Below are 23,080 nucleotides of genomic sequence, written 5' to 3' on the forward strand. Positions count from 1 at the left end.
ATCACCTGACCTCCTTGGCTGAGGTAAATTTGATTGTTCTGCCAACATTACAAAGGAAAACAGTGAGCAATACGGAGTTTGACACCTGCACTGAATCAGTCTGAGCAAAAAGTAGCACTCAGTTATTTAGTAACATACTCCACCTTCTGGCTTGCACCTTTGTAGAGAAGGATTCATACTGCAGCACCATAATAAGCCCAAACACACATCCGAGCTTTGCAAGAACTACTTGAAAGAAGAACAGGGAGTGCTATCTTTTGTGCACTTTTCTTCCACAGTCACCTGACCTCAACCCCATCACAAATTTATGGAGCCTAACAAGCACCGAGCTAGCAGGAGCGCTGGAGAAATACAAAATAGAAATTCTTAATTTCATGAACATTTTTTTTTTTTTTAAAGAAATTGAGCTCCTTATTGAAACTATGAGGCTGGTATTATTTGTAAAGGAAAAAAAAAAAAAAAACAACTGCATGTTATGGAGTCTGTGTTTAGAAATAGCAGTTTAGACTGACATGTCCGCTTAGACCCAGCCCCAGTGCTACTTTTTAAGCAGCGTTTTGCTGGAAACTTGAGGCACAGCCTTATTTATAACAGGTGGTGAACAATGACTGCATGATGATTTAGTTGAATAAGCTTCTGATGAGTATATCAAGTCCACCATCTGAACATGCGCCCCAGTGGAAGGTGAAGGAAATCTGATCTTTTGTCACTATGTTAGCACAGAACATAGGCTCTCTCTCTCTCTCTCGCTATATATATATATATATATATATATATATATATACTTTCTCTCTATTATATTATCTAATTCTCCATACATTTCTTGTAGATTGCCCCTGAAGCAGGGGGCTCGCGGTTCCACTCGTCTTTACGTAGCCACGGTTTCACAGTGCGGACGCGTGCTCGTGTGCGCGCTCACGTTGGCCATTGTGTTGTTATCAGCAGGGAGACCACCCTGGCCTTGCGGGTAACTGAGCTGGCCAGCTGAACGACTAGTGACTGCTGAACGATGGCAGACGAACAAGAAATAATGTGTAAACTGGAGAACATCCTGGAGATACGGTAAAGCTCAGATGTCGGACGTAATTAATGGTAGCCTCAATGTTTGGCACGCACTAAGAAGCGTTGTGTTTGCTAACATTAGCCGACCTGGGTAAAAGCCCCTTGGCTTCGCTTTTTGTTACTGAGCTAGCTAATATTAGCCGACCTGCTGTGAATCCTCTCTATAAACAGGTTTGTGCTATTCTAGCTCTGTGGTAACTTGTTCTTGACTGAGGTGGCAGGCTGGCTGAACAAGGCACATACAAGCAAGTTGTTATTAAACCGCATATTTGAACCATGTGCATCAGCATTCCAGATGTGTGACAAGATGCCAGATGTGCGTTGCTAATTGTTACTGTATGAAAGCTAGCTCCATAGCTTAGCCGGCTGTCATTGCTAAGTAGAGTAGTGTTTGTTTGCCCAGAAGTCTTCCGTGTTACAACGCTTTTATATAGTAACTATGTATAAATTAATTAGAGTACAGACTTGCATACAGTAAGTGCTTAAAAATCTGCACAAATTCAACACCACATAACAGATGTAAATATGCTTATGTTTGCCTTTAGATTTAAAATCTTTTGCACTGTTTGCGTAGGAGTGAGGGAGACAACCTGACAACTCGTGTCTTTTTCCTTGTGCCACTGCCTGCAGGAATAAGACTATCCAGATGCAGAAGATCAAGTCTCGTCTGAAGATTGAGTTTGAGGCTTTGGAGTCCGAGGAGAAACATTTGAAAGAGTACAAGCAAGAAATGGACCTCCTGCTGCAAGAAAAAATGGCCCATGTGGAGGAGCTGCGCCTCATCCATGCAGATATCAATGTGGTGAGTGGGTACTGTTCTCTAGTAAGTGCTGCTGAAATCACAGTTGAACTTTCATGTGAGTTCACAACAACATATAATGACTGCAGTTTGTGCGCTAGTGTTATTTTCAGTATGAAAGATGCCACGTCTAACTACAACCATGAATAGTTTATGTTGAGAATATTATATGTGCATTTCTTTTCAGATGGAGAGCACCATCAAGCAGTCGGAGAATGACCTCAATAAACTGCTTGAAACAACTCGGCGCCTGCATGATGAGTACAAACCACTGAAGGAGCACGTTGATGCCCTCAGGATGACTTTAGGTCTGCACAGACTCCCTAACTTGAATGAAGAAGAGGAGAAGCTGTCCCTGGAGTCAGTACACACACACACACACACACACACACACACACACACACACACACACACACACACACACACACACACACAAAGAGCATGTAAGGCCATAACATTTATGCAGTAAATCACCAACTATTAATAGCCCATACTACAAACAATGTAAACATCAAAATCTGTTGATATTATTTAATTGCCCTTCTGAGACATTGCTGTCTAGATGCTGTGGGATGGGAACAAAAACAAAGGATACAATTCTTTGGGCAAGATATGAATATGATCTACAGTGTAACACCGCAGAAAAGAATTCAGTTCTAGTGCAACAGGAATACACAATGCATATTCAGTTATTGTTCTTAGTGTACATTTAAGTATCTGGCCTCACAGAATTGTGTGCTGACAGTGTTACTGAAAAATTTTTGATACATAAAATACTTTGTACAGTATGGTTTCTGCTAGTTAGCTAATGTATCTTGGTCTACTATTAAACATTTTTAAATATAAAAATGCACAGAAGGATTAGAAAAACTTTAAAACTGGGGTTAAAGAACAAGGCAGATCTTATGACTTAATACAGGTTTACCTGTTCAGCTAATACCTTTCATTTCTTTGTATTTTGCTTCCAAAGAGTCAAACTTTCTTGTAATGTTTCAAAAGTGGTCTTGAGCACTAGTTCTCCAGTTCTCAAGTTTTTCATTGGGCATTGGCTACTTTTTCACTCATTCACAGGCTGGGCATAGGGGTGTGCGATACTGACAAAAAATAATATCTCGATATTTTCTGCAATTTTCTCGATAACGATAATAAACGATATTTCGCATTATTTAAAAATGTGTTCATACAAGAAGTGCAAGCTGGTAAAATATAGGACTTAAATCAGTGTTTTTGAGACATTAAGTTTTTAAAAATTTTATTTAACCTTTATTTAGTCAGGAAAAACACAATGAGATTAAAATCTCTTTTTCAGGAGTGTCCTGGGAATGACAAATGTAAATAGAAAAACTTCGGCGAGTTTTTCAAAAGCAGTTGCACAATAAGAAAGACTTGACAGAAGGAGAAAAAGTAAAAATAAAATAAGAGTCGGTCCAGGGGGATTCCCCTATATTATAGCAAAATAAATCACAGAAACTACACACCTTCATCTGATCAGAAACCTGCTTTTCTGCAAGACCGCTTCAGTGTGTTATCCGAGGCTCCAAACAGGTGAGCTCCGAGAACGTCGCTATGTTATGACGCAGTGATTGTAACATACCTACTTTAACTTAAAGGATATTAACATCCATCCATCCATTATTTTTCTCTTTATTCCGCTAGTCGTGGTTTGTCTTGGACAATGAGTTCCCGAAACTTTTCATATTCCTCATACTCGTTGATGATGGAAGAGGTCAGTTGTCGAGCTATCTGCTTTCTTACAGTCTGCAAACTCCAAACCACCTCCTCGCCTAGGAAGGCGGTAGACTGCGAAGCTGGGGATGTCTGCGTTTCTTCCCCTGGCGCAGTGTGTTCACTCATTTCCAGCTTTAGGTGTGTTGTTTAGGCAGCTATGCTAACGCACAGTACGGGCGCTCTCAATGCGCATGCGCAGCAGCCTGTAATGAAGTATAAAGTAGTGAACGCGTGGAGCCGAGGGATTTGATTGTTGTTTTTTTCCTAATTAGCATACTCAATAATGTCAGCTCTCCCATGGTTAACACGGCAATTACGATATTAACATAGACAATATATATCGCACACCCCTAGCTGGGCATTTAATCAAAAATTATTAATCTATAAATCTACATTTACAGTCGTGAACATAATCTTGTCCATGTTGGTTTTGAAATGAATTTTATTTTATATTGTGGTTAGGTTCCTGCAGAGAGGAGAGATTAATTTTTTGTGTCTGAGTCCCTGAACTATGAATTATTGAAGGATAAAAAAAAAAATGCACCCACCTCAAGGGATGGACCAGTGTTGTGTCTGCACCTAATGGACAACTTAGCAAAGAATCAATTTTAAATTATATCTTTTGGCACTTTGTTACTAACAGTCTATTCCTTTAGTTGAATCTACAAAAAAAAAAAAAATGCCAACAATAACACAGTTTGAGAGGCATAAAATAGTATTTTTGCACCAAAAAAATGATTCCCAGCTATTAGCTAAAAACTTGGCATATCTCAGCTCAGTGTGTTCCTAAAAATCTGAAGAAATTGGAGAAGTATCCCTGGGTACCGGACAACCGCTTGCTAGTGCTAATAGCTGCGCACGCTTGCTAATTGTTGTGATAGCGATCAGTTCCGATAGCAAACTGGTTAAATTCTCAGCCCGGCGCAGACTTTTGCATATACACACACTATTTCACACACTATACTTCATACTAAAATTGGGGAATAAACCTCCTGATGTCTCCAATATCGAGTATCTAAATTTAAACGGGTAGCACTTCTGGAAAAAGGTGATAAATTTCGATTTTGCTTTTTGATTCTGGCCGTGTTAACACATTGACACAAAGCTTTGTGCAAGTGCTACCTGTTTACCTTTGGGTACTTCACAGTGGAGTTTATGGATTAAGTGAGTATGAGTATGCTAGAGACTGAATTAGCAAACTGCTTGGTGTCTCTCTCTGTCTCCTTTTCCTGTGCACAGGGGTGCACATATGTCCAGCCAAACACAGTAAGGAAACACAAGTACTGCACATTTAAATTTTGTTCCTCACAAAACCAAAGTTAACAAGAATCATGATTAGTAATTTAGTTTTTTTTTTTTTTTTTTTTTATATATATGCACAAAAAAAAGGTCTAAAATTGGAGCCTTGCAGATCACCTAATGTAATCAGTTACTGTGAAATTGACCAAAAATTTGTAAATTTCCATTCAGTAAAAATGGAGAAACAAAAACGCTCCAGTCTGAATAACAATCCATTGCATCAGTTTGTTAATAATTATACAACAGTGTTGTACATTAATGATGAAATGCAACCGTGCAGCAGTTGTTTTTTTTGTTTTTTTTCCAACGGGCCTCAACTTGTGATTTATGACCCCAGTGACGACATCTGTTTCAGAGTCACTCTGTCAGAGGGCAACAACAGTATTAACATTTGAAATTTATTATTGTATTATCCATTAACGGAAAATGGTTCCTGTAAAGGCATGCTGTTAGTTTTTTGGCAAGTGTGTCACACAAACAGCGTTTGAAATATTCACACACAACCAGAGGATAGACAGCGATCTGGTTGCTGCATAATTTTAAGTAAGGAATTCTGTTGAGGTGTTGCAGACAGGGCTTCAAGACTCATGTATTGGGATGAATCAATTCACGCAGAGAGAGCTCAGTCCAGTGCCATGCAATGCTCAGTGTATTTGGATAAGGGTAGGGAGTATCAGTAGTGATATCTAAGAACAGATGCCCATAAAATGTTCTAAGATTAGAAAGGTTTGGCTGTCCCTGCTTAGAAAGAAAATGACACCCAGATGAGACAGGAATGGTTCATCTTTTCTTGTTCTTGTTGCTTATTAACTCCTTGCACTACTCTTGTGTGTAATTAAAGCATTGACTGCTGTAGTTAGAGGAAAAAAATGTTTTGGATCAGAAACAACATTATCTAAGTATGAGGTTTAAAGTCTATTCAAGAGATTACATAGTTATTAAAGTCCAAGATGTTATCATGTGAGCAAACAGAGGATAGTATTTCAACAGTTGTAATTTTCTGTGACTGCTCTGGAAGCACATTTCATGGCAGAATCAGCACGTTTCTGCCTGATCCTGAAAGTGAAAATGTAGTTTGACCAAAACGTGGTGAACTTTTACAGTCACAAATATGGCTGTGGATGGCAGAGTAATGGTTTTCCTGTGACTTCTGTGACTTAGCTTGTTGAGTAGGGTCATGCAGTTGTTAAGTCATGGGAGAAAGCTGCTGAGATGATGGATCATCAGATCGGTCAAGTATCCACAGTGAATGGTAGCTCCCTTCCCCTCTCTTCAACATGGTGGAGCAAATCCTTAAGGAAGCATTGCAAGTGCTAAAACGCAGGTGTGAAATTTGGCATGGTCCAGTTGTCAGGCAGATCATTTATACAATTCCCTGGAGGGAATGGTGCGGCAGTGGGGCCAGATAGATATAGAGATAGAGAGAGAGAGAGAGAGAGAGAGAGAGAGAGAAGAGAGAGAGGAGAGAGGAGATGAGAGAAGGAGAGAGAGAGAGGAGAGAGAGAAAGAGAGAGAGATAGAGATATAGAAGAGATATAGGAAAGAGAGAGAGATAGAGATAGAGATAGATAGAATAGAAGATAGATATTAAATAGATAGAGTATAGATAAGATGAGATATATATATATATATATATAATAGATAGATATAGAATATATAATTTATATATATAAATTATATAATATATATTTAAATATATATACATATATATATATATGTATATAAAATATATAAATAAATAAATAAATAAATAAAAGAAACAAGTACAATGGCATTTTCAGAATTTTGATATTGGAAGGTGTTGTAAGTATCAGTTCTGGGGACATCCCTACACTGTATTTGGACAGCAACAGAGGAACAACTGTAATTATGTGTAAAGACTGGCATGTAAAATCACCTCTACAGAAGCTGCATGTCTATGTAAAGAGTAAATGGGAAAATATGTTTAAAATGGGTGCCATTAAAAGCTGGCACCTTTAAAAAAAAAAAAGAAGAAGAAAAAGCTGGCACCTAAAATATGGGGCTATTAGAAGCTGGCATTAAAACTGAAGACCAGTAATTTCTCCCCCACACACATACACACACACACACTTTTTGAGTTTCTGGCAAATTTTCTTGTCTTTGTGGGAACCTTTGAACACTTAAGTGTTTAAAGATCTGATGGGTATTCTTGTGATCAACAGGTCTGTTAGTTGGTTCAGAAATTTAGGGCTAATATAAAGTGCCCCATTTGTCTGGACTTTGGTTTCAGATTCGGAGAGTAGTGCTGGTGAGAAGTAAACTGGTTTCAAGCTTCAAAAAGCCCCTTTTATCCACAACACAGGTATATCTGGGTGGTGTGGGGGCTGAGAAGTAGACTTCCAGCAGCACAGACTGCAGGCTGGCATCCATGAACAGTAGATGATTGTATCGTTTACGATGGAGGAAATCATACTTAACGGTCCTAACAATGCAGTAGATCCCACTTTTGGGCTAGGAAGTGAAGTATTCCCCAGGTTTGGCTTTGTTTATTGTATCCTCGATATTTTGGTATATAGGTGCAAATATTTTAAAGCGCTCTAATTAATGGTGCTAAGGATCATGCTCTTGTTTTCAGGTCTGTGTTAGGACAGCTATAGAAAAGCAGTCTTTGCTGGCGATGTCATACAAGCCCAAATGCACTTGTGTATATTTTCAGTAATGATTCTGCCAGATTGATGATGATCTGGTCTCTCTCTCACAGTATGTGACATACCTGCCTACACAAGGAAAAGCTTTCAAACTTGAAAGCACATAGGAAATACAAAAAAAACCTGTGTCAATATAAATGCTTGCTGTTGGGAAAATTTAGCGGGCTGACATTGTTGGCAGGCTGGATTTTTTAATTTGGCTGTGTGTTGTGTGGAAGCTTAGATGATGAATTCATTTCTGGCCCAGGTGGTGATCTTCCTTTTCTCCTTCTTACTGGCATGCTTCTTCATGTTCATCCTGAGAGTATGAGATACTTAAATACCAACTTAAGTACTTGGTATATGCAAGTTGTGGCTCATACTGCGGTTGTTCACCAGTGCAGTTTTTCATACAACTCACCAGAGAGAGAGATTTGTGATAAGATTGATTTATAATGGGACGTTAAAAGCACCATTTGCTCCAGATTTTTGAATAACGGTACTTAATAGTAATAGTACCCATTGTAATTGTGTCACAAGTTGTGTTGGCGCAGTTTCTGAGAAAATGTAATCACATCTCACAGGCCTGTGGGGTGCTACTGGGTACTTTTTAAGAGACCGTGTGAGTGATGTCTTGGCACAAAAATGAGCACACTACACCTCCATAATAGAAAAAAACCTCACACAGAGTTATTAACTTGTATGAAAACAAAAATGGCACATAAACTTTCAGTACATGAATCAATGTGTGTGTTAATGCTGTGCTTGCAAATGATCTTTATTGTTCGGCGCATTGGTGAATCACAGTCATGGGATAGATAACACGTTAAGTTTGGTCTGTGAATGCTCAAAGTTCTGCTCTGTCACAGGCTTATTTTGAGAGAAATCAGAGCGTAATGAAATTGGATATCACTTTTTTTTTTTTTTTTTTTGAAAACGAGCCAGTCAGGCATAAAGTCCAAGGCCATATTTCTTTCCCAGCCCTCCCCTCCCCTCACCTGCCAACACACACACACACATGTTCGTATGCATGCAGAAACTCTTGCAGCGGCTGTGCTTTTGCTCAGAGTTGCACACAAAAAAGAGAATGTGTGAGCTTGACTATAATGTTGGAAGTCTTCCTTTATTTCTTTTTTTGCCGCCCCTCGTCTCACGATACACAGTGAAGATGGGGGTAATCTCAACTGTGATATGATTCATCTGCTCTCAATACGAATCACAGCCAGCCAGGTTTCTCTCTTCCTTTTGCTTTGAACAGTTACTTTGAGAAGCAGAAAGCAGAGTGGCAGAAGGAGACGCACGAGCCTGCCATCCCAGAATCCCTTGCTGCTGCCGCAGCAGCGGCACAGCAGCTTCAGGTGTCCAGGAAGCAAGATGCCCGCCAGACGGCCACCTTCAGACAGCAGCCACCACCTATGAAGGTACTGTGCCTACAGACTGAAATTAGTTGCAAAAAAAGAGGATGGATCATTTTTTTTTAAGTCAGTGGGTGATCTGGCCCAGTCATAGAGTGGCCATTTTCATTTACATCCTGTTTCTTAGTTAGATCACAGTGTTGGGAGTTCTTATGATAATGAAAAAGCACTGATAACTTCTAAGATTTCACTGATATAAAATGGTAAGGAAACAATGTTAAGACACTATCAGCTATTTATACAAGAAAGGGTTAAGCTTCGTCAGATGCTGCCTAAACCATCCGTGTTGTGAGGAAAAGAGATCGCAGAAAGTTGATTCTGTTCATCTGGATGTAGCGTTTTCCCTGGGAGAGATGGTGTTTTCCATCTCTCATGGAAAATGCTGAGATTTCCTTACCTGGAGCATGCACCAAGAGCCAAAAAGCCAGAGATCTGTATACATACACATTATTCAGCACACCAAGCTGGAGGGGTCAACCTGTGTATCCTGGCTGCACCGGAAGCCCCCCCTGCAAATTAGCCACTGCTCCTAAAGGCCTACACCCCATCTGAATAGAAAGCAGCTCTCTCGTTGCGTATCACTTTGTAGTTGATATTGGACATTAGATTTGGATATTTCAAACACAGGTTACGTTTATAATCCTCTAATGTATTTACCACCCTGTCATATTTCAATCAGCTGCATCCTTTTGCTCCTGTAGTCACTGCAGTTGCTGTTGAGGTAAATTTAACTTGGGGCGTGCCCACTTTGCGTTGCCAGTGGTTATTTGTGTACAAGTTGCTAAAGTTGAATAAATTTAAATGACATTTCATTATCTAGTCTCTTCCTTTGTGGGCGCCACTATAGTCGGCACACAGTAGCCGGTGGATTCCCGGACTGCACACAGCCTGTGGTGCCTCCTATCTGTACAACACAGGAAAGATGTCAAGTGAAGTTCTTGCCCTAACTTCCTCTACCTTTCTCCAGGCTTGCCTGTCCTGCCACCAGCAGATTCATCGTAACGCTCCCATCTGTCCGTTATGCAAGGCTAAAAGCCGCTCCCGCAACCCAAAGAAGCCCAAGAGGAAGCCAGATGAGTAGACTCCCACTTTGAGCTTCTGACGAGTATAAGGGCAACCGGTCCAACACACTGACCTCGGATCAGTCGTGTACAGTCTACACGACTGGTCTGACAGGTCTGTCCCCAATTTAACAAATTGTCTTAGTAATTAATTTGCTCCTAAACCATCAACATTTGATTGAGTATCTAGTAATGCTTTTGTTGTTTATCAGTGCTTTGGATGTGTTTATATGTAATGTACGACTTCCATGGTAGTTTATTAGCACCTAAACATTGTACTTGTAATAATGCAAAAAAAAAAATTAACTTGTCTGAATAATGTTGCCCCTGTTGCTATTGGTTATTGCCTTAGATATTTTCTTGTATTTTCTCATTTCTTTTGCAGTGCATGCCTGCAGCCACGGCTGTCTGTTGTGTCATTTTCTTAATTATTTTTTTGTGCCAAGATGAAATCGAATAGGTTTAAAAGTGAAATACAACACAGTGTTGTTTTAATGTTTACAGTGTTTAAGTGATCACCGAAACTGGAGGGGGAAAAAAGGCCAGACGTCTTTGCTTTGAATAGTGTTGCGTGTTTAATACAATGATATGAAAATAAACTGCTGTTTTGTACTAACCTTGTTAGCGTGTACTTTTTTTTCTTTTTTTTTTAACACCCAAAACAAAGGCTGGACATTTGTGTTATTAGGGGTGTGAATGTAAACACAGCTGTAGCTGAGCAGGGCAAGTGGGTGGGTTTAGCCTGTGTTTGGATATAAAGAGGCAGGAATATGTCTGACTGCACCACACCATTGTCCCTTTCGCTCCACTAACACCGTGGCTGTCATGTCTGCAGCTATCCGTATGAAAAAGGACAGTGAGGTCTGGCTAAATGAGTTCCTGTAGCGTTTTTGTCAGGGTAACCCCTCATTTCATCTGTTGCCAGGGCAACTCCACGTTCCTTAGTGGTTGCTAAGGCAACCCCAGGTTGCTGTGACCCGCATTTCTTTGCCAAGTAGTTCCTCCCAAATCCAGAGAGGGGCATTGGAGGGCTTTGGGAGATTTTTTTTTTGCGCCAACTCCCCCCTAAAGTGTCCAATCCTGTGACAGAAAAAAAATGCAATCATATAACAGATCTGTTACTCTGACACGCATGTAATCTGACAGGTTGACTAAGATGATCTCCCCTTAAAAAGCCACTTACCCCTGCTGTGTTTAGTCTGCCCTTCAGGGTTTGGAGCTGCAGTTGTGTCTTTTTCTTCCTGATAAAAGTTTTCAAGGCCAGAGACGCTTGCTCCTGCGCGCACATGCTGCACACAGCGGGACCGTGCAGCTCCACTTGTGCAGCCTGTCAACAAATAAAGAGCACATGAAGGCTGTAGCAACCGTAATAACATCCAGACAGGGTGAAACTGAGTTACATAAGGATGTTTCATAACCCGTCTCATCTCCTCCTTCAAGGTTTTGATCCTCAACATCGTGATTAGTTGAAAGGGGACGGGTGGGACAGCGGGACTTTGACCCACATTTGGGGAGGTTGGGTCTCTGTTGGGTTCAAAGACAGGGAGATTACTCCCTCTGCGGTCTGATGCAACTCGTCTTTCGGCTTCGGACCAGTTACTCCCCCTGCCCGCTCCATGTTTGCGTGTCCTGGGCTCCGGGACGGACTGCTGCTTGTTCCGGACACGAGAAATCATCACTCTGCAGTAGTTTCTCAAGGCTTCCTCCTCCTCCATTCTGGGTTTACATCTGGTCAAATTTTAAAATGATATTCAGGAACCTGCATCCAAAACTGACTAACCGGTATTACATTTAGTGCTGCTTGTGGCGGTTAGGTGGAGGGTTTGTTTATTTTGGAAGATAACATAAAGAGTATTGACACAACCGTTGTCTTTTAGCCAAGCCGGATTTTTCTAACTGTAATGTAACCGAAAACTTGCAGCTCATTACCAAATTTGCTTTCCCCCCCATACAAAACAGTCGCTTCTTTTAGCGTTCGCTGCAGCTGCACTTCCTGTAATCAGTGCGTCACTACCGCCATCTGGTGGTCGACGGGGAAATTTGAAGAGCGAATAAAGCTTCTGAATTTTTATTCGTTTTTTTCCTTTCAAATAATTAAAAAACAAAAATGTATTCTATACCTTAATTCACACCAGAACCTTTGATGTGTCACAGAAGGAAAAACATAAATGTACTTATTATTATTAAAAAAGGAATACATACAGTCTAGTTTTGACAGTTCCAGGATCTTTGCGTGCTGGAGCGCTGAAATGGAAGAGAAACAGTCTAATGCAATTACTCACACATGTGCTGTTCGAGTGGAACATTTCAATAATAATAATAAGGATAAAAGGAGCAGTGTCAAGTTTACTGGCAATAATTTGTTTTGCAAAGTCACATTTATGCTCATAATGTCATTTTCAATTTAAAAAAAAAAAAAAAAGATGTGAACATATCACAGCAGGACATGTATGCAGAAGACTAATTTCCAGTAACCGCTTTGCTTTCATGGCCTGTATGGTTTTCAGACTCTGTCACTGATCTTATTAGTTTTGCCTGTGGTCAAAAATGCCCACTGTATTTTTTTTATTACATCTGCACATTGCGCCATTATTCAGCCGCTGTTCTTGGAAGTTTGCACTGAATGCAAACCCTCCATGTTTGCATTTAATTGTTCCTTGTGCTCAAATAAATTAAAACCTCATCATGGGGTTTGAACAATGCCAGGAATCTGGTGTCTCGTGCCATCTGCTGTAAGAGCGCTGTGTGTCAGAGCCTCTCTTCTGAATGTGGGACAGCATGAAGACATGGGTGGGTTTGGCAAGTGAACAGCTGACTGGCTTCCTCTCTAAAGCTTCTGACAGTCACACAGCTGACGCGCACCAAAATGGCTGCCTCGGTGTGAACCAGGGAAGCGGGGTGATGACAGGTCACGTGCAGCACAGTAACTGCTCTTCGCAGAAATGACTGGGAAATATAGAAGTGTGACGCCTTCCAGCTGAACATGCCACACAGTGACCTGTGGCAAAGAGACAGCCATGTCTCAGTTTAACTCTCTTTTGTTCTGGATGCAGGGACACTCGGCAGTCACTAAGTGTCACAACTCTATCACCTTTCTAATTATAAACCTGAGTCTGAACTCTCCAAGAATGGAAGTTTAGTCAGGCCCATCTGTGACCTAAAATTAGCCCCCAGGTCTCCCCCCACCCCCAGAAAGGAGCCCTGGCCCCTTTGTCAGTTAACACACACACGAATATGCACACAGCATACTGCACTTTTCTCTGGAAGCATCACACATTCCTCGAGGACCTTTTCTTTACGTGATTTATGATTTTGGCGCTCTGGAAGTGTTTGATTCCCTCGTTGGAAACACCGTCAACAAGGTGAGGTAGGTGTCCTGTTACAGTAAGATCCAGACTGGTGCAGTTGCAGCTGGCACAGTGTATGCTCAGGCTTGCAGTGTATGCTCATGAACATTACTGCTCCATGTTCTGTTCTGAAATAAAAATAAGTTTGAATGAAATATAACTCCAATGACAGGGGTCTGTCAACTGGGGGTGTTTTGGTCTTTCTCTGCCAATGCAGATGAAAGGCTTTTGACTTGAACCAGCCTGAAGTTACAGTATGGTTCTGGGCCGAGCTGCCGACATGAGTTTGATGGACATTTCTAAGATCTTCTCCCTGCTGCAGCCTAAGGAGGAGGATGAGGACGGAGAGCAGTGCCAGGCTCTGAACAACGCCGTGAGCGGCGACAACGCGGCTCTGCTCTCTGAGCTTCTCTCTCAGGAGAATTACAGAAAGTCTATCAACGCTCGGAGTGGGTGGGGGGTTCCGGTAACCCCCTTGCGCACCGCCGCAGCACTGGGACACCTGAGGTGCTTGGAGCTGTTGCTGGAGCACGGTGCAGAGGTGAGATACTCAGAGAGCACTTTGTAGTGCACCGTTCATTAAAGGGTGATGAGATGGCCCTTTCTGAGTGGCTGTGGAGGGGATTACAGCCGTCCCTGCTGGTGCGTGTCACAGACATAAGTATCTTATTTTGGAACAAAAATTACGCACCGCACTTCATCATGAATTTCATTTTAAAGCCAAAAAAGTGGTCTCCTTTGGGTGCTTTTTTTTTTTTAAATTTATTAAAAAAGGAAGAGTAAGAAATGAGATGTGATATTACAATATATTGCATCATTACATTTTACACTTTGGGCATTAAAGCTGCAGTAATGAATATTTTTATTTGAGCAATGCATCAGATGTTTAAGTGGAATATGAAAGCAGTCCCTAGCAGTCACAAGCCCACACAAAACTGTCCAACCACGCAGTTTGTCTCAGTTCTGCAGAGCACTTACACTTCTTTCAGCAGCAAACAGAGTCACCATTGTCAATTTAGCATTTTACTTATGAGCTACAGAGCTATTAACTATTTTGTGCTGCGCTAAAACCACCTTGCTTGGGAAAAAAAAAAAAAAAAGTAATAATCTGAACAAAATATTTTGATTTGGATCACCAAAATTTCAGGTCGACAGCTTGGATGTGAAGGCCCAGACGCCTCTGTTCACAGCTGTGAGTGGGAAACATCTGGACTGCGTTGTTGCTCTGCTGAAGGCTGGAGCCGATCCTAATGGCAGCCAGTACAACAACTGCTCCCCGGTACTGACTGCCGCCCGAGAGGGTGACGTAGACATACTCCGAGAGCTGCTTCGCTTTGGAGCTGAGGTGGATGTCAGGCCCAAAGTCCCTGAGTGGGCCTCCAATGCCACGGCATGCAGAGGACCCCTGTATATCTCAGCTGTTTATGGGCACCTGGACTGCTTTAAACTGCTCCTTCTTCACGGAGCCAACCCCAACTACAACTGCACGGATGAGAAGATGTTGGCCAGGATAAAACAGCCAAAGACAGTGTTGGAGGTGTGCCTCCGTTACGGCTGTGGGGTGGAGTACATTCAGCTTCTCATAGATTTTGGAGCAGACGTGTATCTACCGACACTCATCATTGACAAAACCACAAAGCAGAATGAAGCTCTGCTTTTGCTCCTCAAGGAGAGAGGTGAGACTGATTCAGTATACTTTACAAGTGTGAAATGCAGTAACAATTGTAGTCACCGGTACGAATAGGAGCTTCACTGGCTTACTCTTAAATCCAGAATTGAATTTAAAATCTGTCTCACATGCAAAATCTTGAATAATCAGGGCCTGCCATATATTAAAGACCTTGTATTACTTTATAATCAAAATAGAGCTTTGGTCTCAGACTGCAGGATTACTTGTGATTCCTGGAGTTTCTAAAAGTAGAACGGGAGGCAGAGCCTACAGCTATCAGGCAGCTCTTCTGTGGAACCAGCTCCCGGTCTGGATTCAGGAGACAGACACACTCTCTGTTTTTAAGATTGGGCTTAAAACTTTTCTTTTTGATAAGACTCACTGTGAGGGCTGGATCTGATTATCCTGAACTATCAATTAGTTATGCTACAATATGCTCATTCTGCTGGGGGACTTCTCATAATGCACTGAGCATTTCAGTCACCTCTCCTCCTTCCACAGGTGTTTACATACCACTGCTGCATGCATGAAATTTTCTCTCGTCTTTCTCCTCAACACCAACTGATCACTGCAGATGACTGCCCCCCCCCCCCCCCCCCCCAAAAAAAAAACAACAAAACAAAACAAAAAACCCTCTGAGGGTTCCTTCCTGTTAAAAGGGAGTTCTTCCTTCCCACAGTTCCCATGTGCTTGCTCATAGGGGATCACCTGATGGTTCAGGTTCTCATTACTGTAGGGTCTTTAACCTAAAATACCTTGAGGTGACTGTTGTTTTTGCTGCTATATAGACTGAATTAATTGCTTCAAATGTTGTTTCATCCTTGTCTTTTCTGTTTCTGCAACAGTTTACCCCAAAACTCTGATGTCGCAGGCTCGACTGGCAATCAGAGGATACCTCCCTTTCACTAACAAGGAGTCTGTAATTGACAGCTTGGATGTTCCTCTGATCCTGAGAAACTTCTTGAAACATGAAACCTCGGAAGCCATTTGATGCTTAAGACAGCAGATCTGACAGCACCTTTTTTTTTTTTTATTTACTTTTTACCAGAACAAGCTAAAGGACTGTTTCACATCCAATTTGTTTATAGCCGTGAAATCAAATGATTTTCCTTTATCTCTTTTACAAAGGAAGATCATCCTGAAGGACTCAGGAACTGTAACAACATCACTGGCCACTAGAGACCACAGTAAGACTGCACATTGTGCAAATCTGAGGCTTCTCACGGGCAATTTTGTTGTTCTGATATTACCTCATTACACCAACTTTAGCTCACTCCCTTTTCTCAAGTAGCATTACACAGACACATGCAGTCACCACACTTATTTAGACAGCCAGACACAACACACACACACACACACACACACACACACACACACACACACACACACACACACACACACACACACGCACACACAGGGTGTCTGCACCACAACAGGATGTCTTAGATCTTGCCTGAAAAACATTCTTGCATCTTTGGACTTCAAAACACCAGGAAGCAGAGTGAACAGCCTCCACTACAGTGCCTCCAACTGGGAGAATATATTTGCATAACTCTCATTACTTATTGATTACAGTGTAATTATTTGCAGGCTACCATTTGTGTTTAGAAGTTTGTTGATTTTTTTTTTTTTGGATTTGTGATTACCATTCTGATTTTGTTATTTATCTTGTGTAATGTATCCTGGAGTAAATGTGTCAGCTGTTAGGAATGGGCTCTACCAACAGGAGATGATGTCACACGACAGGAAAGCCAGCACAATGCTCTCACTCACAGACTGATGCCTTGACCCGCCCCCACCTCCTGCAGTTCTGTAGTTTTATTTTCAACAAAAGTACAGCTATATCAGATATGGATTGATTTTTTTTTACAGCAAAGTACAACATATTCCCAGTGCTTCTGATTACATCAAAACATATAATGTACATACAGTTGACATTTCCACTCTCCCATTCACAGTTTCTGGATTGAATAGGCATTATTTTTCAGGTTTTTCATCTCTACAACAAATAATCAAACTAAAAAGCCAGCAAGAAAGAAAATGACAAATGTTTGCATATGATGACAAAGGATATGGATACTGTGAGTACATTTTTCTGTGGAAAAAAAATCCAGCCCCCCACCCCCAAACCAGATGGTAATATACAATGAATAGTTTCCAAATGTGGGATGTCAGTCTCCCGTTTGTTGCCACTGAACGCCACATCGGCACATCGACTTTTACCCCAATTATTCCGAAACAGCACGGGACTGCATAACCAACTGCAAGGAGTTCCCACTGAAGATGTTGCTATGCTAACTGTGAGTGAACGCGGTTACTGGCTCATGACACCCTGGACTAAAAAAGGAATTACACAAATCTGTGCAACCTCCGGTGCATTCAGGTGACAGTCTGCTAACGTGGCTGTCTTGGTTATATGACCAGAAAGAGAGAGAGTAAGAATCTGCACAGGAGGCTGTCCTCTCAGCTCTGAGTACAAAGGCCAGATTCATAATTCGATAAGAAAACTCAAACCAGTATATACATCATTGAAACTGTGTGGCCAAAATGGTAATATTTAATACTGCTGTTAATAAATATAAGTGAGAAACTACTTTGTAATGCCAAGTCACTGTACTTAAAATAAACAAGAGCATGACATGAACAGTAATGAAATACTGTGTGTGTGTGTGTGTGTCTTCAGGATTATGTTTATTTTTAGCTCATCCCAAGAGCTTTTGAATTTATTCAGCTCTTCTGCTTGACTACAAATCTATACACAAACATCCGTGATCAGTGCTAACTCATATTTGGTTCACTGTGGTCGTAGAAAAATGATTACCCGTTTTGCCTCTGCACATAATGGCATTCCACAAAAAAAACAAAACAAAACAAAGCAAAACAAAAGAGTCATAATTTTTAAAAAAAAAAAAACAACAGCAGTCTGTAGCATAACAGTGTAGGTTTAAAATAATGTTAGAGTTTATAGTACCCATCTGATCTGGGCAAAGAGAACATCAGTGCCTTTCATTTCCCCTATCAGCAGTTCAGTGTTTGATTCAGGAAAAGATGTTCCTCTCTAATGTGTCAATAAATTAAAAAACAATTTAAAAAATCAGAAGCTACAACCTGTAATGCCAAGTGAGCAGGAGACAGGTGGACAGAGAAAAGAACTCCCTTTAGTGAGATGGTATGGGTACACACAAATGAATGGTTCCGTGTTGCGGGGAAGAAAAAAATAAAAAAAAAGAATTTCAATTGGAAGTTAAATGAAACTAAATGATCTTGTTAAGTGTTGCCTTAAGTCTCATGCAAAATATTGGATGCCACAAGCATGCATTTACCTGGTACTGAGATCTACCGCACGCTAGAACTGGAACAACATTCGTCTCCAACGCAAAATACCAATATCCAAATATATGATCTGTTCTTTTTACAGTATTTACAGTGTGTAGCTGATAAAGGTAAAATAGATGATTCTCTTGATTCATAACTCACTCTTAATAATATATATTGACACGCGAACCTAAGTTGACTATTGCAAATCTGTTTCCTACTATATATTCAAATTAAACCATCTTTCAGCATGTTAAATAGATAATAAAGGAATTCTGTTTCTACACATCTGAAATTAGAATTAACTTCTAATGTGCAATAAAATTGCTCCTATGCAAATATGATAGAATATATGAAAATGAGTTTGTTTGCTTAATGGGTTTCAATCAGACAGCACAGTAATCTACTCATATGGAAAAGTGGCCTGACCTCTAAATTTCTGTCCGAGTGGCTGTAATGCACTGGGGAACGAAGAATTCCCAGTGTGTATGAGAGGGGGGGGGGGGCAGAAAGGAAGAGAGAGTGAGAGATGCACTGAAGGGAAAATACATGACTAATTCAAATCTGCCTGTGAAACTGAATAGATAATCACTAGTGGAATGCTGGAAGGCACTGTTAGATAGCATCTCTCTTCTCCGCAGCAGAACGGGCCAGCAAGTAAGCATGATTATTAGTATGTGTGTGTATGTGTGTGTGTTTGCCTGCATGCTTGTATCTGTATGTTGGTACGGGTGGTAGTGTTAAGCAGGAAGTTTGAGGGATTGGGGGAGGGGCGAGATGGGGCAGGGCAGGCTGTAGCGAGGGACCTGAGGTTATCATAGCCTAGGAACCATATCTTTTTTTTTTTGCTGTGCCATCCGAGAGAACTATCTTCCAAAACAATCTCACCGGGAGCCATCTCTACAGACACCAGCAGCCAACTCACCCATTTCTCAACTTCCTTTACTGAAACAAAACATAAATTACAACATACAAAGCAACTGTAAGGTCTTTTTTTCTTTTTCTCTAACAGGTTATAAGGCCTATAAGAAGGCAAACAAATGACATAGAACAATATATAACTCTTTGATATCACGCTGTAGTGAATAGTGATAGATATATAATGATATATCACATTGCACAAGTTGTCATACTGTATATGTACTGTCCATCTGGTGATATAATTAAACACAAAATGTACTCCTGTGTCTGAGGTCATAACATGATCACAAACCGTGGACAGATGTTTCACTTACATTCCAAGTGTAGAAAAGAATACGCCTTCATGATGCATGTAAATTTTCTCTTCACTTCCTCAGATCGTCTCTTTACTGCTGAAGGACTCTAATGGCGGGCTCTCTCACAGAGCGGCTTCAGACAGTTTTTGTTGATTAGACAAAACCAATCTGATCACGCCACAGTCCTCTGAAAACCACTTAAGCAGAGCTGAAGCTAACTGCCAGAACAGGGATCAGATCTGGGAGGGAAAGAAGCAGCGTGAGGAGGGGGGGGGGCGGCAGAGAGCAGAGGTTTGAGCTGCAGTCTATAGAGAAGTATGAACGTGTTAGAGGAAACCTGCATGCTACAGATTAAATTCACCTTTCTACCTCACTACTGGCTCACACTGCTGCGGTGGACTTTTTTTTCTCTTTTTTTTCCAGTATTGACTCAAAATCAGCTTAAGTTTTGGTCCACTTCACAAATCATTATCATTATTTGACCATTTTGCCCCTGTGCTGGACAGGCTTCTTACTCATTGGTCACACTGTAGTGGTGATATTTGTATTGCTCATACTCAGACGGAGTATGTGCTGTGCTTTTTTTTTACAGTGGGAGCAACACAAAATAATTAACTGGAGAAGTCTTTTCTTTGACAGCTAACATGTTATTCTTTTGGCCAATGCATCAACTTCCCTTTCACTGTTCATTTTCTGGAGGTAGGCTGTGCTTTTCCCAAACACCCAGTGAGCTGCCAGCACAGTGCTACAGGGGTGGTCTCTGGGGAGGGCGAGGGGTGGGGTGGGGGGTGAGGGTGAGGGGGCTGTGGCACATGGCAGGTGGACCTTAGCCTGCCTATCTCCTGCTCCCAGCTGCTTCATCTGAGCGGTGAGCTCTCTGCCAAATCCAACGCCACCCCAGCCGCCCAACCCTCCCCCCGGCGTGATCGGACATGAATACCCTGTCACGAGTGGTTGGTGAAAAGGATGTAAATATACTACTGATGTTCCATCTATTGATTTCTTCCCTGACCCATCATCACATCATGGCCAATGGCAGGTTTCCAAAAAATGAAACTCTTCCTCTGAGAGCCACTGACTCACAGAGGCAGAGCAGGTGGATAGAGAGATAGAGAGGACGAGTGGGATGCAGAGAAGGAAGGGAACACCTAGTGTCAGACTCTGTGAAGGGGGGGGGGGGTGGTGCTATTATATGCAAGCAGCTACAGAGAAGAGAATGGAGCTCTGAGCGTGAGGAGGAGATCCAGACGCAGACGTCAGCACCGCGGCGATGGCTCGATCGGTCTGTGATCAGCGGCAGGATGGAGCTAACTCAGAGGTGAGGTTGACAGCCGAGCTTGGCAGGTCCTTCACACGCCGCAGCGAGCAGCTGAGGTCGTCATCTCACATTCAGAAGAATGCAGCAAACAATCTCACATAGCAGCACAGCAAGATCTCAGCTTTTTTTTTTTTTAAGTCACAATCATACTACTGGGAATGACCTGGCTCGGGCTCGTGTTTCTTTCCAGGTGATGGATTGAAAATGAAATCATATAACAATCTCAATGACTTCAGGACATTCAGATGGCGTGATTATCCAGAATCCAAAGGGGAAGAGTTTGTGACAGTTGACTCAGCTGGAGAAGCATGATAACTAAGAATGTTACTAACATATATGAACTGTAAAGTTGTATTTTTTATAACCTTTTTATTTATTTTTTTAAATCCAAGTCTTCAGTCCTCTTGCAGCTTCCAATCACACTCATATTAACATTGGTCCTTAACTTCAAAGTCTCTCGTGTTTGTGGGTTTTTTGTATTTTTCTTCATCGTCGGGGACGCGATCATCCAGTGTTTAGTGCTTCTAAGAAAAATAGCTGGTCCATCGGAAGAGTCTGTGTATCTCTATTTCTTAAATGGAGCTAATCTACTAAAATTCTGCCAGAAAGGAGCCTGGCCTCTTTTGGATTGACTGAATTCAAAAACCTCTCCTTGTGCCATGTCCTCCGTTACCTCATACTGCCCCGCACTGAGGGGGTCCTGGGGGGGCGGGTATGAGGGGGGCGTGCACCTGTTTACACCTGGGAAGGCAGGCGCCAAAAAAAAAAAAAAAAAAGAGCAAGAAGGTGGTGTGAGGGGAGAGGGGACAAGGAGGCAGTGCAGGGCAAAAAGCAAAAGATTAAGAATAAAAAAAAAAAGAAGGGAGGTAGATAGCAAAGAGGAAACATTATCAGTACTGTATCTGGAACAGGCACAACAACACAACATCAAGTCATGCTTCCACAGAAAACAGGCACATAGACATACAAAATGAGCCTTCACTGTTAACATTCCTGCATATTAATCCCGAAAATATGATATAGTATGATCATGTGATGAAAGCTGAATTAGGAGATTCAGCTCTAGCAATGACACAAGGGAGACTAAAGATGCTATTCAATCAAACTCTGTGGCAGGCAAACAAGAGAAGCAGCAGATTAGAACCGATACACTGATGAAATCAGGCATTTGGACAAAGGGGCGCTCTTCTTCCATGTTTGTTAACAGCACCCTCGACACTTGAGAACACAAGAGTGGCGAAAATAGAGCCAACAGAAAGCTGTTAATATGCATTTAACTACAGTCTACAATGTCATTAAGCTACAGTCTACAAGCATCACAACTATGCTAGTGTAATTACTAAATACAATCAATATTTGGAGATGAAATATTCAAAAGTTGCCATGGCATCTTGGAAAAAAAAATGAAAAGGTGAGAAACAGTGTCTTTTGTTACGGATATTTTGGCCGCACACTGTTTTAGCAGTTAGAAGGGTTCGATCTCTTTGTGTTAGTGGAACCTGTTTATCTGTTTATGGGCAGCATAATGCTTGTAAACAGATTGGACAGTGACCGCATGCTCCAATGCCAACGTCAAACACAACACCTCCCAATGCTGCTTAGCAGTTGCCATGGCATCTTATTGTGCTAGCTCTAAGGAGAACTCTAATGCATATACCTTTATCATTTTCAAACCATGTCCATACAACATGGCCCTCTTTCTCAAGATGAAATCTATAAATGAATCTGAAATTCAAGAGAGTACTTCACCTTGTGCCAGCCATGTACACATACAGCACTTAGAAACAGACAACATTTACTTCTGACAGACATCTACAGGGTTCCTAATGTCAGAGAGAACATTCCAGCAGTGGTCATTAGTTCATTAATACCTTAATGGATGGTCATGCTCATTATGAAACTGGCAAGAACATCAGTAATGGTAAATGTACAAACATCTAGCCTAGCACTAAAATGGCTAAATAGTAAAGGATGATACCGGCAGTTTGGACATGTGGGTGCTCTGTCGCCGATGCTTCGTCAGGAGCTGGCATGTTGAATAACCCGTTTGACCTCTTCCTTTGCTTACTGAGATGAGTGGCAGGTGCAGGTCCCTATCACAGTTTTTGATACCACACATGTGCCATAGATTTTTGATGCCACATATGTAGCATTAAAACAGAACATTTTCAATCTGGAAATTAGAAGAAAAGGCACAATCCT

The 23,080-nt window shown here is 41.4% G+C and overlaps 3 protein-coding genes across 4 annotated transcripts in view; 2 read left to right on the plus strand and 1 right to left on the minus strand.

Moving 5' to 3' along the window:
- The first annotated feature begins 904 nt into the window (after positions 1 to 904).
- Positions 905 to 10,628, plus strand: zc4h2 (zinc finger, C4H2 domain containing). The gene is made up of 5 exons (XM_030739962.1): positions 905 to 1,062; positions 1,693 to 1,864; positions 2,049 to 2,221; positions 8,795 to 8,957; positions 9,919 to 10,628. Exons 1-5 carry the CDS (start codon positions 1,010 to 1,012, stop codon positions 10,030 to 10,032), a joined length of 675 nt encoding a protein of 224 aa, XP_030595822.1. The 5' UTR covers positions 905 to 1,009; the 3' UTR covers positions 10,033 to 10,628.
- A 2,651-nt stretch (positions 10,629 to 13,279) lies between these two features.
- asb12a (ankyrin repeat and SOCS box-containing 12a) lies at positions 13,280 to 16,342 on the plus strand. Its single transcript, XM_030739995.1, has 4 exons — positions 13,280 to 13,374; positions 13,577 to 13,900; positions 14,507 to 15,035; positions 15,874 to 16,342. The coding sequence occupies exons 2-4, from the start codon at positions 13,616 to 13,618 to the stop codon at positions 16,017 to 16,019; spliced, it is 960 nt and encodes a 319-aa protein (XP_030595855.1). The 5' UTR covers positions 13,280 to 13,374; positions 13,577 to 13,615; the 3' UTR covers positions 16,020 to 16,342.
- Positions 16,343 to 16,819: 477 nt separating this feature from the next.
- LOC115786533 (uncharacterized) overlaps positions 16,820 to 23,080 on the minus strand; it is a 46,275-nt gene continuing 40,014 nt past the window's right edge. For both annotated transcript variants that reach the window (XM_030738719.1, XM_030738720.1), the window contains one exon: positions 16,820 to 21,619. In XM_030738719.1, the coding sequence (XP_030594579.1) occupies positions 21,444 to 21,619 (176 nt within the window). In that variant the 3' untranslated portion in view covers positions 16,820 to 21,443. The remainder of the gene's footprint in view (positions 21,620 to 23,080) is intronic.

This window comes from Archocentrus centrarchus, chromosome 10 (genome assembly GCF_007364275.1).
Source record: "Archocentrus centrarchus isolate MPI-CPG fArcCen1 chromosome 10, fArcCen1, whole genome shotgun sequence".
Taxonomy (NCBI): Eukaryota; Metazoa; Chordata; class Actinopteri; order Cichliformes; family Cichlidae; genus Archocentrus; species Archocentrus centrarchus.